The sequence below is a fragment of the Vipera berus genome, assembly GCF_964194415.1.
Source record: "Vipera berus genome assembly, chromosome: 1".
Classification (NCBI taxonomy): domain Eukaryota; kingdom Metazoa; phylum Chordata; class Lepidosauria; order Squamata; family Viperidae; genus Vipera; species Vipera berus.
The window spans coordinates 337,573,619-337,593,971 of NC_138202.1; the positions used below are offsets into that span (position 1 = coordinate 337,573,619).

Here is a 20,353-nt window from a genome sequence, read left to right on the forward strand (position 1 = left end):
AAAATAAAATCACAATTAGTATTTGAACTCAGTCAGTGGCTTGATTCCCACAGCCACTTAATTTAATTAGCAAATATATTTAGGTGGGGGGTTGCATAAACACTACATTCCCATGCTTAATTTAGTTTAATGTAACCAGAATTAGGAGGTGCAAATGCTTTAACTGACTTCAGTATGATGTCTAACCACCAGTGTCAGCCTACGTTTCCTGTTACAACATAGTTGTATTGGATGAAATGGGGCACAATTACATTGCTTTAATTATGGATTAGTAACAATGAAAACAAAGGTTTGATCTTCTATTCTTATATTAGTGTGGAAGTCCAAGCTTCACCTGGCAAACATGATGAGTGTTTTATTCATTTTCAGAAGTTCTCTTTATTTTCTTAGGAGTGGTATCATACCATAAAAAATCCTCGTTTTATCTTTCCTCTTCTATTTTCCCTGCTGCCATTAGCTTGAGGACGGCCTTGTCAATTGAATGCTTTCTTAAAATATATACCGTTGTTTTTTTAAGTAACACTGGGCACTATCTAACAAAATGAAATTCAATTGTGAAAAAAGTAAGGTTCTACATTTAGGCAGGAAAAATCAAATGCACAGGTATAGTATAGGTGGTACCTTGCTCAATAGTAGCAACTGTGAGAGAGATCTCGGAGTCCTAGTGGACAATCACTTAAATATGAGCCAGCAGTGTGCTGCAGCTGCCAAAAAAGCCAACACAGTGCTAGGCTGCATTAACAGGGATAGAATCAAGATCGTGTAAAGTACTAATACCACTTTACAATGCCTTGGTAAGGCCACACCTGGAATACTGCATCCAGTTTTGGTCACCACGATGTAAAAAAGATGTCGAGACTCTAGAAAGAGTACAGAGAAGAGCAACAAAGATGATTGGGGGACTGGAGGCTAAAACATATAGGGAACAGTTGTTGGAATTGGGTATGTGTAGTTTAACGAAGAGAAGGGTGAGGGGTGACATGATAGCAGTGTTCCAATATCTCAGGGGCTGCGACAAAGAAGAGGGAGTCAAGCTATTCTCCAAAGCACCTGAAAGCAGGACAAGAAGCAATGGATGGAAACTAGTCAATGAGAGAAGCAACCTAGAACTAAGGAGAAACTTCCTGACAGTTAGAACAATTAACCAGTGGAACAACCTGCCTCCAGAAGTGGTGAATGCTCCAACACTGGAAGTTTTTAAGAAGAGACTGGCCAGCCACTTGTCTGAAATGGTATAGGGTTTCCTGCCTGAGTAGTGGGTTGGACTAGATGACCTCCAAGGTCCCTTCCAACTTATTATTATTATTATTATTAATTATTATTATTATTATTATTATTATTATTATTATTATTATTATTATTATTATTATTATTATTATTATTATTATTATTATTATTATTATTATTATTATTATTTATTATCCTAAGGCTTTCTTCCTCCTCTGCTCCATCTTCCCTTATTTGTCTTAGGTTTTTTTAATTTTTTTGCTCATTAGTCTCTGCTCATTCTTCCACCAACTGCCCATATTAAGGAATTTGGCCCGTCTCCTACACTAATTTTCGTGCAAAGAAAGACGGGCGCGGACACGATCGGGATGGTAATGGATGAAGATTAAATAAAGTAAGTCAGCCCGTTATAAGGAAGCGCTGAGGAAAGATCGCCGCGGACTTTTCCCTTCCCTCCCCAGAAAAAAAGGAGACACAATGAAATGGCACGAAGGGCGGCAGAAGCACAAGGGTGCTCTACGAACACTTGAACCCTGATCTCTGACACAGGAGATCCGACTTCCAGCCTTTTTTGTCCAATGCCGGGTAGGATGAATGGGAATGCCCGTCACAAAGATGGTCGCTGCGGCTGACGGGAGCAAAGGCGCCTGCTCATCACAAAGGGGGCGGGGCCTGTCTTTCAGGGCTGTGTCTTGACTTGTATTCGCTTTGTTTGCCGCAGCTGTCCGTTCGTTGCCTGGCCGCCGGCCTGAGCCTGATTCCGCCGACGAGGGAGGACATAGCCAAGACGATGCTGGGACTGTCGTTACTGCTGGGCTGCAGCACCGGTTGGCTCCTCTACTATTGGGCGCGCGTCCCCAAGGTCAGTCTTAAGCACCGGTACTGCAGCGTCTTTAGGTACGCTTAGGGATGGGTTAGGGGAGGCAGGAAAACCATAGCCTATTTACGAAGCGATGAGCGGAGCGGCTTCTGAGTCTCTTTCTTCGGGGCGATGGAAAATAAAAACGACACTTACTTTCCCTGAAATAACTCTATTCTTTAATTTATTTTAATTTATTTCAAATTTTTATTTTTAATTTACTGTACAGAGACCTTTAAGTTCTGTTGTTGTTAGCCGCCCTGAGTCCCTCGGGAGATAGGGCGGGATATAAATCCCATTAATAAATAAATAAACTCCAAAAATGGAACCCACGAAAGGGGGCATAGCGACTTTGGTGGCCAACTTCACACAATGTTTTCCTATCTTTCTATTGGCCCCTAAAGCAACGTTCTTTCTCTGAGCCCGGTTTCCCTTCTTTCTACTGACTTACTAGCAAGGGTGCCCCTGTGGAGGATTGCCAGAAAAGCACTCAGTTGAAGTATTCTGCACTTATACAGTTGAAGTATTCTGCACTTATATGTTGCTATTTCTGCTCTTGCTACAGGACTAATTAGGGACAGAAACTCCTCACCTTCTTCCTTGCTTTTCCCTGCCCACTCCTGTTTCCTTCATTTTAGTTGTCAAGTGTTGGTATGTTCTGGCCATCGTACACCTGCCTCTATGTTGTTTTCTTTTTTGTATGAAATATGCATCTCCTTCTCATTCAGGAATATACAAGCTGGTTTTTGGTTGATTTTTATCACACCTCTAGCCAAAAGCTCTTCAGGTATTTAGTTTGTTTGCATTTAGGCCCTTCTGGTGGGTGGAGATATGTTTCCTTTGTCGGTCAAGTATTACTGTGCAGATGCCTTTGCTGCTTGGCTAATTCACATTATAAATAGTTCATTTAAATTTATATTCTGCTTTTACTTTGTACAACTGAAGGCAGCATACTCCATCAAAAGCCAAGACACCCTACAGTCTCCATTGGAAAGGCTAAATAGAATTTTGTATATTCAACCCTGCCATGAAATATTGTTTGTTTATTCAATTTCTATAGCTGCTCAAGGGTACAATTGAAAACATATATTAAGACACTAAAAACTTTTTTAAAATCATAAAAACAATTTGTTGTTGTTGTTGTTAGCTGCGAAGTCCTGTCCGACCCATCACAACCCTATGGACAATGTTCCTCCAGGCCTTCCTGTCCTCTACCATCTTCTGGAGTCCATTTAAGCTCACGCCTCCTGCTTCAGTGACTCCATCCAGCCACCTCATTCTCTGTCGTCCCCTTCTTCTATTGCCCTCAATCTTTCCCAGCATTAGGCTCTTCTCCAGTGAGTCCTTCCTTCTCATTAGGTGGCCAAAGTATTTGAGTTTTAGCTTCAGGATCTGGCCTTCTAAAGAGCAGTCAGGGTTGATCTCCTCTAGGACTGACCGGTTTGATCGCCTTGCAGTCCAAGGGACTCGCAGGAGTCTTCTCCAGCACCATAGTTCAAAGGACTCAATTCTTTGGCGCTCAGCCTTTTTTATGGTCCAACTTTCACTGCCATACATTACAAATGGGAAGACCATAGCCTTGACTATACGCACTTTTGCTGACAGGGTGATGTCTCTGCTTTTTAGGTTGTTGAGAGTGTGGTGGCGCAGCAGCTCCCTCTGTTCCTGGAGGAAGCTGATTATCTAGACCCGTACCAATCGGGCTTCAGGCCCGGGTACAGCACGGAGACGGCATTGGTCGCGCTGGTGAATGATCTCTGGCGGGCTCGGGACAGGGGTTGTTCCTCTGTCCTAGTCCTATTAGACCTCTCAGCGGCTTTTGATACCATCGACCATGGTATCTTACTGCGGCGTCTTCGGGGGTTGGGAGTGGGAGGCACCGTTTTACGGTGGTTCTCCTCCTACCTCCTGGGACGTTCGCAGTCGGTGTTGGCAGGAGGGCAGAGGTCGGCCTCGAGGCCTCTTGTTTGTGGTGTGCCTCAGGGGTCGGTCCTCTCGCCTCTCCTGTTCAACATCTATATGAAGCCGCTGGGTGAGATCATTCGTGGTTTTGGGGTTGGGTATCATCAATATGCTGATGATACCCAGCTTTTTATCTCCACCCCAAACTACCCCAGTGATGCCCTCTCCGTGATGTCCCGTTGCCTGGAGGCGGTCCGGGTCTGGATGGGGAGGAACAGGCTTCGGCTCAATCCTGACAAGACTGAGTGGCTGTGTGTGCCGGCATCTCGGGAAATTCAGAATATTCCATTGTTAATTATGGGGGGTGAGATATTACCCCCCGTAGATAGGGCTCGCAACTTGGGGGTCCTTCTAGATTCACAGCTCTCCTTGGATGATCATATAGGAGCTGTGACTAGGGGGGCCTTCGCTCAGGTTCGCCTGGTGCGTCAGTTGCGGCCCTATCTAGACCGGGATGCCTTGCACACAGTCACTCATGCACTCGTGACCTCCCGTTTGGACTACTGCAATGCTCTCTACATGGGGCTGCCCTTGAGGACTACTCGGAGGCTCCAGCTGGTGCAAAATGCAGCCGCGCGAGTGGTGGTGGGGCCTTCCCGATACTCCCATGTAACACCTCTACTCCGTGAGCTGCATTGGCTTCCGGTTGTCCTCCGGGTAAGATTCAAGGTGTTGGTTACGACCTATAAAGCCCTAAATGGCATGGGTCCGGATTACTTACGGGAGCATCTGCTGCCGGCATCAACTTCCCTTCGTCCAGTGCGCTCCCACAGAGAGGGCCTCCTTAGGGTGCCGTCGGTCAAAGAGTGTCGACTGGCGGCCCCCAGGGGGAGGGCGTTCTCTGTGGACGCGCCAGACCTTTGGAACCGTTTACCAGTGGAGCTCCAGACGGCTCCCGACCTTCGCTCCTTCCGACGTGACCTAAAAACATATTTATTTGAACAAGCCGGCCTGGTCTGAGGGGTTTAGGGGTATTTTAACGTTTTGTATTAACCTATTGAATCGGGCTATTGTATTTAATATTTCTTTTAATTTTTATATATTGTATTTTATTGTATTGCCCTGTACACCGCCCTGAGTCCTTCGGGAGAAGGGTGGTATAAAAATTAAATAATAATAATAATAATAATAATAATAATAATAATAATTATTATTATTATTATTATTATTATTATTATTATTATTATTATTATTATTATTATTATTATTATTATTATTAGTGTGCTGTCTAGATTTGCCATGGCTTTCCTCCCCAGGAGCAAGTGTCTTTTAATTTCTTGGCTACAGTCCCCATCTGCAGTGATCTTGGAGCCCAGGACAATAAAATCTGTCACTATCTCCATTTATTCCCCATCTATTTGCCAGGAGTTGAGAGGGCCGGATGCCATGATCTTGGTTTTCTTAATGTTAAGTTTCAACCCAACTTTTGCACTCTCCTTCTTCACCCGCAACAAGAGGCTCTTTAGTTCTTCTTCACTTTCTGCCATTAGAGTGGTATCATCTGAATATCTTAGGTTGTTGATATTTCTTCCGGCAACCTTAATTCCAACTTTTGATTCATCTAGCCCTGCCTTTCTCATGATGTCCTCTGCATATAAGTTAAATAGGCAGGGCGACAGTATACAGCCTTGCCGGACTCCTTTCCCAATTTTGAACCAATCAGTGGTTCCGTGTCCAGTTCTCACTGTTGCTTCTTGGCCCACATATAGGTTTCTCAAGAGACAAATAAGATGGTCTGGTACGCCCATCTCTTTAACAACTTGCCATAGTTTGTTATGATCCACACAATCAAAGGCTTTAGCATGTCAATGAAGCAGATGTTTTTCTGGAACTCCCTAGCTTTCTCCATGATCCAGCGTATGTTGGCAATTTGATCTCTAGTTCCTCTGCCTCTTCGAAATCCTGCCTGTACTTCTGGTAGTTCTCGATCCACATACTGCTGGAGTCTAGCTTGTAGGATTTTAAGCATAACTTTATTAGCATGAGAAATGAGTGCAATGGTGCGATAGTTTGAACATTCTTTGGCACTGCCTTTCTTTGGAATTGGAATGTAAACTGATCTTTTCCAATCCTGTGGCCACTGTTGAGTTTTCCAAATTTGCTGGCAAATTGAGTGTAGCACTTTTACTACATCGTCTTTTAAGATTTTGAATAGCTCAGCTGGAATACTGTCACCTCCACTAGCTTTGTTGTTGCTCAGCTTTTCTAAGGCCCACTTCACTTCACATTCTAGGATGTCTGGCTCGAGGTCAGTGACCACCTCATTGTGATTATCAGGGATGTTAAGCTCATTCTTGTATAGTTCTTCTGTGTAATTTTGCCACCTCTTCTTAATCTCTTCTGCCTCTGTTAGGTCCCTGCCATTTTGGTCCTTTATCATGCCCATTTTTGCATTAAACGTTCCCTTCATCTCTCCAATTTTCTTGAAAAGATCTCTGGTCCTCCCTATTCTATTCTTTTCTTCTATTTCTCTGCACTGTTCATTTAAGAAGGCATTCTTATCTCTTCTAGCTATTCTCTGGAATTCTGCATTCAATTGGGCGTATCTTTCTTTTTCTCCCTTGCCTTTCGCTTCCCTCCTTTCCTCAGCTATTTGCAAAGCTTCCTGAGACAGCCATTTTGCTTTCTTGCATTTCTTTTTCTTTGGGATGGTTTTAGTTGCTACCTCTTGTACAATGTTGCAAACCTCCGTCCATAGTTCTTCAGGCACTCTGTCTATCAGATCTAATTCCTTAAATCTGTTTTGTCACCTCTACTGTATATTCAAGAGGGATATGATTTAATTCATACCTGAGTGGCCTAATGCTTTTCCCTACTTTCTTCAGTTTAAGCCTAAACTTTGCAATGAGAAGCTCATGGTCTGAGCCACAGTCAGCTCCTGGTCTTGTTTTTATTGACTCTATAGAACTTCTCCATCTTTGGCTGCAGAGCATATAGTCAATCTGATTTCTGTGTTGACCTTCTGGTGATGTCCATGTGTAGAGCCGTCTCTTGGGTTGTTGGAAAAGAGTGTTTGCTATGACCATCGTATTCTCTTGACAAAATTCTATCAGCCTGTGCCCTGCTTCATTTTGTACTCCAAGGCCAAACTTTCCTCTTATTCCGGTTATCTTTTGGCTTCCTACTTTAGCATTCCAATCCCCCATGATGATAAGGACATCATTTTTTGGTGTTAGTTCTATAAGGTGCTGTAGGGCTTCATAGAACCGGTCAATTTCATCCTCTTCAGCACTGGTGGTTGGGGCATAGACTTGGACTACTGTGATATTGAATGGTTTGCCTTGGATTCGAACTGAGATCATTCATTTTGAGGATTGTATCCCATTATTGATTTTCCTACTCTTTCATTGACTATGAAGGCTACTCCATTTCTTCTGAGGAATTCTTGCCCGCAGTAGTATACCTGATGATCATCTGAATTAAATTCACCCATTCCTGTCCATTTTAGTTCGCTGATACCTAAGATGTCGATGTTCAGTCTTGTCATCTCTTTTTTGACCACGTCCAGCTTTCCTTGATTCATGGATCTTACATTCCAGGTTCCTATGGAGAAAAAATCTTTACAGCATCGGACTTTCCTTTCACCACCAGACACATCCACAACTGAGTGTCCTTTTGGCTTTGGCCCAATCACTTCATTCTTTCTGGCGCTACTAGTACTAGCCCTCTGCTCTTCCCCAGTAGCATATTGGACGCCTTCTGACCTGAGGGGCTCATCTTCCAGCATCATATTGTTTTGCCTTTTGGTACTGTCCATAGGGTTTTCATGGCAAAGATACTGGAGTGGTTTGCCATTTCCTTCTCCAGTGGATCACGTTTTGTCAGAACTCTCTGCTATGACCTTTCCATCTTGGGTGGCCCTGCACGGCATAGCTCATAGCTTCATTGAATTACGCAAGTCCCTTCACCACGACAAGGCAGTAATCCATAAAGGGGATAAAAACAATAGAAGCATCTAAAATAAATATATATAGCAACTCAGATACTGGGCCAGTTAGTAATATAGCCAGGAAACAGGGCTCTTTACCACATTTAGCAGCCCAGGATCTGCAACATAGCCAGGTTTTTACAGCGTTATGAAAAGCTAACAGGATTGGGGTCATTCTAATTTCTGAAGGGAGGACAATCCATATAGCAGGGGCTACTGAGGAAAAAGCCCATCTTCTAGTTTCTCCAGGCAATATTCTTTGGCTGACGGGCACTGCAGCATGCCCATTCTGTTAAATTGAGTTGGACGAATAGAAACTTTTGGAAAAAGGCAATCTTTCAGGTAACCCAGTCCTAGGCCATGCAGGCCATGCATCTTGAGTTGCACCTGGAAACCCACCGTCAATCAATGAGGCTCACACAGAAGTGATGTTAAATGTGCAATATATCTGGCACCATTTACTACCTGACCAGCCGCATTCTGCACCAGCTGCTGAATGCTCTTCAGGGGCAGCCCACGCAGAACATGTTACAGTAGTCTAAATGAGAAGTTACAAGGTTACTGTGAGCAGAGCCTGATGGTCCAGGTATGGGCACAATTGGGATACCACGCAAAGGTCTGGAAAAGCCTTCCTAGCCACAGCTGCCACCTGCTTTTTGAGCAGGAGCCAAAAGTCCAATAAGACCTCCAGATTGCACAGCAGGTCTGTCTGGGGTAATACAATCCCATTCAAAACTATCTTGCTAGGCTTGAGTTATTTATTTATAGCTTGCCTGTATTATTTTTATAAATAACTCCAGGTATCAAACATACATACTACTACTTTCTCCTCGGAATTAAGATTGCCAGGAGAAATATCAACAACCTAAGATATGGAGATGATACCACTCTAATGGCAGAAAGTGAAGAGGAACTAAAGAGCCTCTTGTTGCGGGTGAAGAAGGAGAGTGCAAAAGTTGGGTTGAAACTTAACATTAAGAAAACCAAGATCATGGCATCCGGCCCTCTCAATTCCTGGCAAATAGATGGGGAAGAAATGGAGGTAGTGACAGATTTTATTTTCCTAGGCTCCAAGATCACCACAGATGGGGACTGCAGCCAAGAAATTAAAAGACACTTGCTCCCGGGGAGGAAAGCCATGGGAAATCTAGACAGCACACTAAAAAGCAGAGACATCACCCTGCCAACAAAAGTGCGTATAGTCAAGGCTATGGTCTTCCCATTTGCAATGTATGGCAGTGAAAGTTGGACCATAAGAAAGGCTGAGCGCCAAAGAATTGAGTCCTTTGAACTATGGTGCTGGAGAAGACTCCTGCGAGTCCCTTGGACTGCAAGGCGATCAAAAACCGGTCAGTCCTAGAGGAGATCAACCCTTACTACTCTTTAGAAGGCCAGATCCTGAAGCTAAAACTCAAATACTTTGGCCACCTAATGAGAAGGAAGGACTCACTGGAGAAGAGCCTAATGCTGGGAAAGGTTGAGGGCAAGAGAAGAAGGGGAAGACAGAGAATGAGGTGGATGGATGGAGTCACTGAAGCAGTAGGCGTGAGCTTAAATGGACTCCAGAAGATGGTAGAGGACAGGAAGGCCTGGAGGAACATTGTCCATGGGGTCGCGATGGGTCGGACACGACTTCGCAACAACAACTTTCTCCTATTTTCCCCACAGCCACTCCCAGTGAGTTGAGAAAGAGTGACTGGCCCAAAATCACCCAGGCAGTTATTCATGCATATGGTGAGATTAGAACTCACACTCCTGGTTTTTGATATCCAGGGGGAAACTCATGCATTTTACAATATTTTACATTCAGTTGAAATTTACATTACAGGCTGAATTTTAAGAAACAAGTTGTTTATCATATAAGGACAAACAAGTTGCCTGCTGAGAAGCAGATCCTTGGATCCTATTACAGATTCTGGCCTCTGCAAAATCTGGGCTGTGCCTTCATTGCTTTGGTTCTAGGATTGCAAAATTAGGGCATAATAATATACTTCAGAGTGATCAACTTACCTCCTACTTCCCCCTCCCAGAAACCTGACAGAACAATTAACTTCAAAAATAATTCCTGTGTGACTATTTCCACTGTAATCTTGATTTGCTAGCCTGCCTGCCTACACATACCTGTATTGTATAAATGTATTGTGTAAGAACAAACCTGATGGATCAGGCCAATGTTCATCATCCAGTAGCTTGTTTTCCACAGTGACCAACAGTTGCCTCTAGGATGCTGACAAGCCAAGGAGACCGATATACCTCTCTCAGCCATACATTTGTTTGCAGCTACAGATTAGGGGCAGGCAACTCCCAATCCTGAGATAACATTAAGTCTTATGATCCAAGGAGTCTTCAGGCTTCCCTCCATGAATTTACTCAGTCAGTCTGGAAAACCATCCATTAGTTGTTGTTGTTGTTGTTGTTAGCTGCGAAGTCATGTCTGACCCATCGCGACCCAATGGACAACATTCCTCCAGGCCTTGCCTTCCTGTCCTCTACCATCTTCTGGAATCCATTTAAGCTCACGCCTACTACTTCAGTGACTCCATCCAGCCACCTCATTCTCTGTCGTCCCCTTCTTCTATTGCCCTCAATCTTTCCCAGCATTAGGCTCTTCTCCAGTGAGTCCTTCCTTCCCATTAGGTGGCCAAAGTATTTGAGTTTTAGCTTCAGGATCTGGCCTTCTAAAAAGCAGCCAGGGTTGATCTCCTCTAGGACTGACCGGTTTGATCGCCTTACAGTCCAAGGGACTCGCAGGAGTCTTCTCCATACCATAGTTCAAAAGGCCTCAATTCTTTGGCACTCAGCCTTTTTTATGGTCCAACTTTCACTGCCATACATTGCAACTGGGAAGACCATAGCCTTGACTATACGCACTTTTGCTGACAGGGTGATGTCTCTGCTTTTTAGTGTGCTGTCTAGATTTGCCATGGCTTTCCTCCCCTGGAGCAAGTGTCTTTTAATTTCTTGGCTACAGTCCCCATCTGCAGTGATCTTGGAGCCTAGGAAAATAAAATCTGTCACTATCTCCATTTCCTCCCCATCTATTTGCCAGGAGTTGAGAGGGCCGGATGCCATGATCTTGGTTTTCTTAATGTTAAGTTTCAACCCAACTTTTGCACTCCTTCTTCACCTGCAACAAGAGGCTCTTTAGTTCTTCTTCACTTTCTGCCATTAGAGTGTTATCATCTCCATATCTTAGGTTGTTGATATTTCTTGCGGCAATCTTAATTCCAACTTTTGATTCATCTAGCCCTGCCTTTCTCATGATGTCTTCTGCATATAAGTTAAATAGGCAGGGCGACAGTATACAGCCTTGCCGGACTCCTTTCCCAATTTTGAACCAATCAGTGGTTCTGTTTCCAGTTCTCACTGTTGCTTCTTGGCCCACATATAGGTTTCTCAAAAGAGAAATAAGATGGTCTGGTACGCCCATCTCTTTAACAACTTGCCACAGTTTGTTATGATCCACACAATCAAAGGCTTTAGCATGTCAATGAAGCAGATGTTTTTCTGGAACTCCCTAGCTTTCTCCATGATCCAGCGTATGTTGGCAATTTGATCTCTAGTTCTTCTGCCTCTTCGAAATCCTGCCTATACTTCTGGTAGTTCTCGATCCACATACTGCTGGAGTCTAGCTTGTAGGATTTTAAGCATAACTTTATTAGCATGAGAAATGAGTGCAATGGTGCGATAGTTTGAACATTCTTTGGCACTGCCTTTCTTTGGAATTGGAATGTAAACTGATCTTTTCCAATCCTGTGGCCACTGTTGAGTTTTCCAAATTTGCTGGCAAATTGAGTGTAGCACTTTTACTGCATCGTCTTTTAAGATTTTGAATAGCTCAGCTGGAATACTGTCACCTCCACTAGCTTTGTTGTTGCTCAGCTTTTCTAAGGCCCACTTCACTTCACATTCTAGGATGTCTGGCTCGAGGTCAGTGACCACCTCATTGTGATTATCAGGGATGTTAAGCTCATTCTTGTATAGTTCTTCTGTGTAATTTTGCCACCTCTTCTTAATCTCTTCTGCCTCTGTTAGGTCCCTGCCATTTTGGTCCTTTATCATGCCCATTTTTGCATTAAACGTTCCCTTCATCTCTCCAATTTTCTTGAAAAGATCTCTGGTCCTCCCTATTCTATTGTTTTCTTCTATTTCTTTGCACTGTTCATTTAAGAAGGCATTCTTATCTCTTCTAGCTATTCTCTGGAATTCTGCATTCAATTGGGCGTATCTTTCTTTTTCTCCCTTGCCTTTCGCTTCCCTCCTTTCCTCAGCTATTTGCAAAGCTTCCTGAGACAGCCATTTTGCTTTCTTGCGTTTCTTTTTCTTTGGGATGGTTTTAGTTGCTACCTCTTGTACAATGTTGCGAACCTCCGTCCATAGTTCTTCAGGCACTCTGTCTATCAGATCTAATTCCTTAAATCTGTTTTGTCACCTCTACTGTATATTCAACAGGGATATGATTTAATTCATACCTGAGTGGCCTAATGCTTTCCCCTACTTTCTTCAGTTTAAGCCTAAACTTTGCAATGAGAAGCTCATGGTCTGAGCCACAGTCAGCTCCTGGTCTTGTTTTTACTGACTGTATTTTTAGTAGTCATCGCCAAATCCTGTGCTAATGAATTTCACAAGTCCGTTATGTGCCGGGTGAAGAAGTGCTTCCTTTTATCTGTTCTAAATCTTTTCCCACTCAGCCTCATTAGATGGTTTTTGGTCCTAGCATTCTGAGAGAGGAAGAAAAATGTATCCTTATCCATTATTTTTATCTGGTTTATTCATCCCCCCCACTCCCAACTGTGTTTTTCAAAGCTAAGGAGTCCCAGCCATTCTAGACTTTCTTCATGAGAAAGGCATTTCAGCCTTTTGATAAATTTGGTTGCTTTCTACTGTACTTTTTGAAGCTCTTTTATATCTTATAATTAAAACAACCCTTTTATTAGCTTCTTGGGGTATTGAGAGAAGCTTGTGTCTCTCTCTCTCTGTGTGTGTGTGTGTGTGTGTGTGTGTGTGTGTGTGTGTTTGTGTCTGTGTGAGGGGAGGGACTTTCCTCTAACTTGCAAATGCTTTCCTTCCTTATTGCCTCAGGGTGATTCATCTTCTCCACAGGTAACTGGAGGAGTGGTCCTACTGAGGGGTAGTGGAAGAGATCTTGAGTTTGATTTCTTTTTCAAGTTCTATAGTTCCATTTGTTCCTTTTGCAGCGCCCACTACTGGTGGCTTGTCAGCCTTTCCAGTCCTTCTTGGAGAAGTATTGCCCCATTGTGAAAGAGACATTCTACCCTACTCCATGGTGCTTTGAGGGTCGGCTTCAGACCATCGTTCGTGTCTTTATCAAATCCTGCCCATTGGTTTCCTACCACAGGTGAGCCCACTAGTGTGTGTGTGTGTGGGGGGGGAATTGCAGTGTTGGGTTGAAACAATGGACAATTTGCCTTGTCTTTTTACATCTCATTCAGTGAATTGCTGCAAACTGCGGATGGAGGGCAGTTGCTCCTGGATTGGGCTGATCCTGCCAATGGGACCCATCCTGACCCAGAAAATTGTCCCATTGTCCTGTTTTTGCCAGGCTTGACAGGCAACAGCCGAGAGACTTATATTCTGCATTTGGTAAACAGCACTCAGAGCCATGGCTACAGGTGAGAAACTCCATAAAACACACCCAATATTTTGAAATTTAGAGAACTGGATTTATTTCACTTTGGATCTAGTGTCACATTCATTTGGGAGTTCTGTTTTGTTTGAGGGCTCAAGTATAAGCTTGTATCAAAATGAAAATGATGTCTTCTTATGGAAATTTACCATTATCCTTTCCAGGGCTGTTGTGTTTAATAATCGAGGGTGCAGAGGAGAAGAGCTGCTGGTAAGAGCTATTGCAGTGTAGCACAAATCTCTCTCTCTCTGTGTGTGTATAGGCAGCTGAGATATGTACAAATGCTTTTTAATTACATGGGAAAGGAGGACTTGTCTGTTACAGGTGATCCATACACACACACACACACACCTCACTTTTAGAAGAGGCAGCTCTTTGCTGCTGTTCAGAACTGCTTTTTGGTCTCCCTTATTTTCAGACGCACCGGGCTTTCTGTGCCACCAATACTGAGGACTTGGAGCTGGTGGTGGACCACATCAAGCGCCGGTTCCCTTGTGCACCATTGATGGCAGTTGGCATTTCTCTTGGCGGGTGAGACTTAGGTTGGGCAAAAGAAGGGAAAATGGGGAAGCGTAATTTTCTGACACCAAGGAGCATACCAGGAAGAGGCAGTCTGGTTTTGTATTTCGCATTATCATAGATTCTTTTAATTAAAGATAGAAAATCAAATCACTTAAAATATTGGACTAGAGATGATAATATCTCCATCATCATCACCATCATCATCATGATGATTTTCTTCTTCATAAATATACCAGTGTATTTAATATTTTCAGTTTCTTCCTATCAGTGACATGTTCTTCAGCCGCAACTGTGTCACACATAAGATACACACACACACACACACACACACACACGTCAGGGTTAGCATTCATCAGATTTTTATGTGGTTTCACCCATTTTGTGAACTTAAACATGCCTAGATTGCATTACCAATATTTAGCAGCAGTTTTCAGTAGCCTGAGTTCCTGAGTTTGCTAAAATAAGGGGTACCATGAGTTCATGAAGATCTGTTACACCTAATTTAAACTCAACCCCCTTTCAACAAAGCCAAAAGCCAATAACCTTAAAATGGTTTACAGCACAAACGCTTTGATTCTACTGTATCTTCAACCTAGCTGAAGGGTCATATAAGGCACCAACTTCTACAAAATATGACTTTCCCTACAGACATTAAAAAAAATCTTTTTTCAACCTTCTGATGGTAGCTTTAGTTTTTTCATTTTGGGACAATGCTGTTTGATTATACTCTTACCCATAATTTGCAGAATACCTTGATTGTTTGCAAGGTGTGTGCAAATGTATGACTTCAACACTGTTATCTCCTGGATTTCATTAGCCTTATAAATTGAGGTAAGCCCCTTTTTTAAGTGAGAAGCCTTATAGAACAAAGTGCATCATAAATTGTGAAGTATAGACAAGAGAATGACTTCAGTAGCGCTGCTTATTTCCTGATTTCATCATCTTTGTAAACTGCTGTAAGCACTTTATTTAGGTAAGAAGCAATGTAGAACAAAGTTCATTTTTTAAAAAAAGCTATAAAGCATAGTCATTTATTGCAATAATGTTCCCAAAGAAAATGACAGTTTTATTCTCCCTTGTATTATTCAGTACACTCACACCCTACTTTCCTACTGATTGAGCCCAGCAACCTGATTATTTTTTTTGTTAGCTTTTTCAAAGGCCTTTCCTTACCCCATGTAGTCTGGGAACCAGACTGCAGTTATAGGACAGATGTGCAACCTTTGTGGTTGATAACTTAATGACAATGGAGCAGGAATGATCGATTTGGGGATTTTTTTATGCAAGTTGAAGAGCAAAATCGGTTCCAAACCAGAGGCATTTTATCCCTTAATCTTTCCATAATGTTATTGTCATTGAGGAGCTTTTGAGGAATAAAGCAGATATAAATACTTGTGTAGGTCATAGACTGCCTACTCTTTATGTAGATACTCTGTGTGGAAATACTGTTGATGAAAGTCTCCATGGAGGCTGTTTTTTCCTTCCTAACTGCTGATGGACTATTGTTTATCTCAGAGTCCAAGAGGCTAATAACAGCCCGTGAAACAGCTCCAGAAAACAGCCTCACAGAACAAATGTTTCACCCTGTTCTTTCATACTGGAACCAATTACAGAGCTAAAGCAAAGTGTTTGAGATAAGATACTGTCCCTAATTGATAAATCTAGGTGAAAGGCAACCCGGAAGTCTGTTTGCTCAGTCATGCTGGCAGTGGATATGAATCAGTAACACCAAACACACTTTGTCTAGAACATAGTAATGCAAAATAGGAACTTGCCTCTGATATTGCAGATTTCTACTATCTTCTTACGGAACAGATACCTCTTTGGGTAAAAACATTTTCTATATTCAGGGAAGCATTTACTCTTAGTTAACTATTTAAGGGGGCATCTGGGTAGCATTTCAGTATACATAGCCAGCTTTTTTAGCTGGAGATGAAAACCACAGATACAACTTGCTTGGCCAAAGGCAAGTTTTGGTGTTGCAGATCTACTTTACCACTGACCCTAACTTGCTTACACAAAAGCTATGACATTTTGAAAAAGCAACCAAATACACTTCTGAAGATGCCATCATTTGACATTTCTAGGCCATTTAAATAATTTAAATCTGTCTTGTTTTTTCCCATTATAAATAGATTCAGTTGAATCTTTTTATGCTTCTTTTTGCACCAGTAAGGAGCTAAGACTCAAAATGTTTTTAAATTAACAGCCAGGAAATCAAAAGAGGTGGTTATGTACTTGCAGCCAAGCTGGTTGGGAAGCTTGTGCAGAATGCAAACTTCTGAAGGGCATCAGGTTGACGGAAGCTGTCCAGTGGGAGCTTGGTACAGATAGCTGCTTTAAAAGTAGCTCTCAGTCCAAATAATCTCTCAGGATTTCATTTTTATCTCACATCCTCTGCTGGAAAGGCTCCATTTCAGAAGATAATAATTTGAAACTGTCTAGGGAAGAACAGTTTTTGGCTTGAATCTTTCATTTGTGAAGAGTTCTATGTCACTTGAAAGCTACCTTGAACTTTTGATCCAGCAAAACATGTTCTTTTAATAGATTCCAGGATGGGAATTCCTTTAGGAAAGTGTAGCATTTATGACTCCTGAATGGAATGAGAAGGCAAAGCTTCAAGTAGGCATTTTCTTGGCTCCCCACTGTTTTTGGATTAATCATTGAACTTTAATCAAAACTATCCATTTGTGCCCAACCCAGCCCAAAGCCACACATGACTCTCTTTTGACAGGATCCTGGTTCTCAACTATCTGGGGCAAAAGGGCCAGGAGGCTGGAGTGGTAGCTGCCATGACTTGCTCAGTGAGTTGGGACGCATTTGAGACAATCCATTCCCTTGAGCAGCCTCTCAACCAATTCCTCTTCAACCAGTACCTCACAGCCAACCTGTGCAACCTGATCAAACGGTGAGTGCATGTTATAATGGGACCTTGCCTAGCCCAGGATTGAAAACGTAATTAGGCGTTCTGCCAACTCAGGCAGGTATCACGACTATCTTCCAGAAAAATCTACAGCCTTGGTGGAGCAGTGGGCTAATGCCTCCTTAAGTAACACCAGCTGCCTGCAAGTAGTGCAGGTTCGAGTCCCACCAGGCTCAAGGTTGACTGAGCCTTCCATCCTTCCGAGGTAGGTAAAATGAGGACCCAGATTGTTGGGGGCAATAAGCTGACTTTGTAATAATGCCACTTGGGGGGGCTCTAATAAGCAGGCATATACATAGAATGAAGGCTATTGCTAAGCACATTGATTTGTGCTTTAGATTGTAAGCCGCCCTGAGTCTTCGGAGAAGGGCAGGATATAAATGGGATTAAAAAAAAGAAAAGAAAATCTAGTCTCTCATCGTAACACTCTTTTCCTTCTAGGCATAGAAAGGTCATTGAAGGGAGATTGGATGTGAACCATGTGCTGAAGGTACCATCAGTCCGCCCTCTCAACCTTTTCCAGGCCCAAGCTCTGCTCCATGCCTTGACCCTTATGTGCTCTCTCTCCTCCCCCACCCCTGGGCTTGCTCTCCCAGGCTCGCAGCATTCGGGAGTTTGATGAGCGCTATACATCTGTGGTCTTTGGTTACAAGTCATGCCACGAATATTACCAGGAAGCCAGTCCTTCCCAGAAGGTGTGTCAGATAGAAGTGCCAGTGTTGTGTCTGAATGCTTCAGATGACCCTTTCTCTCCTCAACATGGTGAGTCCTATACTTTTCCTGCCTCTAGAGAAAAGGCACTAGGAGCCTCCTCTGATTTGTTCTGTCTTCTTCCAGCTATTCCTACAGAGACAGCACAGCATGTGTCCACCCTCGCCCTCTTAGTGACTGAACGAGGTGGCCATATTGGGTTCCTAGAAGGGCTCCTACCTCGCCATCAGAGTTACATGGACCGTGTCTTTACTCAGTTTATGGATGCTGTTTTCAAACATCAGGAGGAGCTGGCAGCTGTAACAGTAACCATGGGAAGCCAACAGCTTGGACAGAACTTATATACAAAGATGACCAGCACATGATCAAGAGCCAAGACGTCCACCATACAGGAGGGTGAATATGATCTCACTTAAGAGAGATGGAACCCCTCACAGGCAAAACTAATGGCACCATCGTGTGCAACATCCTTTCTGTCCTCCTAGGGTATCCATTTCCTTTCCCAAAGGACTCCTAGCCAGAATCTGCTGCTATGAATGGCAACCAGGTGAAGATGCTGTAATGATGATCAGCAGAATACAGGATTGTTTTCCTAGCATTTTGGCATATGGCCGTTTGTTCCATATATGAAGACATCAGCTGTGCCCTATTGTTTTAAATCCTCCGTCCTGGATTTTCTTGTGGAGAAGAGTTTTCTGTGCTTTTCTCTATGAAAATATTTGGCTAAAAAAATAGGCAAACCACAGGTAAAATAGTGGCTTGTATACTGTACCTGAGGCCATATCTTAGAATACACTCTGCAAAAAAGGAGATGACCAGACACTTCATCCTACAATTCCCTTTCTCATTTTCAGTCTGAATTTCTCCTATATCAGCCTCTGCTGCAGTTGGGAAAGTAACTTCTAGTTAGATACTTTAATTCCATCTTCTAGAACTGTTTCTGATTGTGCCTTGGGAAACAGTTAATAGTGTGTAGTCTTTTTTCCCCCTGAAAAATCAACTACAGTACTTCCATTGCATGAAACCTGAACCAATCTTCCCCAAGAGAGGAGGCCTTAGGAAAGGGGCCATTATTTTGATTTTGGTAAAAATAGTTCTCTTGGTCAAGCTTGGGAATGGTTTGTCACTGCCCTCTTCTGGCATGATTTTCCAATTTCCTGGTCTAGCCAAAAACTGCAGTTTCCTGGAGAGGCCTGGTCCACGTACCAGTTGAATTTGTCAAGATCAGCCTGTTTATTTGCTGCCATATTCTACAACAGGGATGTCAAACTCGCAACGTCACATGACATGTCTCGACGTATTGTGACTTTTTTGCCATTGCCTGCAATGGGGTGGGAGCAGTTTTGCTACGATGCATCTGGCCCGCAGGCCGGCAGTTTGACACCCCTGTTCTACAATAACTTTTGTTATTGTAAAGCCAAGGTGGCGCAGTGGTTAAAATGCAGTACTGCAGCTACTTCTGCTGATTGCTGGCTGCAAGCAGTTTGGCAGTTCAAGTCTCACTGGCTCAAGGTTGTCTTGGCCTTCCATCCTTCCGAGGTTGGTAAAATGAGGATCCAGATTATTGGGGAAAATATGCTGTAAATCACTTAGAGAGGGCTGTAAAGCACTGTGAAGTCTAAGTGCTATTGCTATTACTATCTAGAGCAAATCAATTCATATTCAGTAAAAGTACATATTTTTTCCCAATAAGCTGCAAAGCTAGGCTATTTCATTATTATACAATTGAAAAGATGACACAAGTAGAATGAAATCATAAAAGCTGGTTATTTAGAAAAAATAAGAGAAGTTACTGTTTCCCCTGCTGTCAGCTACCATGTCGGAGACTTAGGAAAGGGAAGAACAGAAAAATAATGCTACTATTTCACAATACATATGGAAATATGGTTGCAAGCAAGAATGGTTATAGCCCGGATATATGTACATAGATTCAACTGTTAAATATTGGGCCAATGAAAGATATGCCTCCTAAAACTCTGGAAATCATGTTAGCAGACAAAGACCTGGTAGATTACTCGACTGCATAACAGACAATGTTACGTTCTCAGTAGCCTCTGATTTTTTAAAAAAATTTCAAACCACCATTATCATTCAAAGCCAAACTAGATATCAGGGCAAACGTAGACTTAATTGCAGAGTTCACATTGCTCTAGATAATATATTGCTGAACTGTAGTTTACCAAGCTACGAACGCCTGGTTTCAGACTAAGAGAAAAACAATGAAGGTGTATAGTGTAATGTGTAAACTAGGGAACTGAGCAGTGGAACCTTTCAAATGGTCTGAAAGACTCTATGATCTTGCCAAGTCCAGATTCCCCCAATAGCCCTACTTTCCCCACCATAAAGCATGATGCAGAAATGTATTTGCTATGGAAGAATTAACTAACTGAACATCACCAAGCATATAGAAGTCAAAAACTCATTCTTGAATTCACTGTTGTGGTTGTATAGCGTGCTTGTCCCAATGACTGAATTAAGCAACCTTCTGATTTTGCACTATACTGAACCGTTATCTAGCCAAATACGTTGAGCACAACAAAAAAAATCTAAAATATTTCACATGGTACGGTAATG

General features: G+C 42.7%; 1 protein-coding gene across 1 annotated transcript; it reads left to right on the plus strand.

Annotated features, from left to right (window-relative positions):
* The first annotated feature begins 1,953 nt into the window (after window positions 1-1,953).
* ABHD1 (abhydrolase domain containing 1) lies at window positions 1,954-18,377 on the plus strand. Its single transcript, XM_081315396.1, has 9 exons — window positions 1,954-2,089; window positions 13,175-13,335; window positions 13,430-13,609; window positions 13,788-13,833; window positions 14,042-14,154; window positions 16,880-17,053; window positions 17,510-17,558; window positions 17,665-17,830; window positions 17,906-18,377. The coding sequence occupies exons 1-9, from the start codon at window positions 2,018-2,020 to the stop codon at window positions 18,142-18,144; spliced, it is 1,200 nt and encodes a 399-aa protein (XP_081171522.1). The 5' UTR covers window positions 1,954-2,017; the 3' UTR covers window positions 18,145-18,377.
* Window positions 18,378-20,353: the final 1,976 nt, after the last annotated feature.

Coding starts and splice junctions, on each gene's coding strand:
- ABHD1 (XM_081315396.1), top strand. CDS start 2,018: ATGCTGGGACTGTCGTTACTGCTGGGCTGCAGCACCGGTTGGCTCCTC. Junction 14,155..16,879: donor GTTGGCATTTCTCTTGGCGG/GTGAGACTTAGG, acceptor CTCTTTTGACAG/GATCCTGGTTCTCAACTATC. Junction 17,831..17,905: donor CCCTTTCTCTCCTCAACATG/GTGAGTCCTATA, acceptor GTCTTCTTCCAG/CTATTCCTACAGAGACAGCA.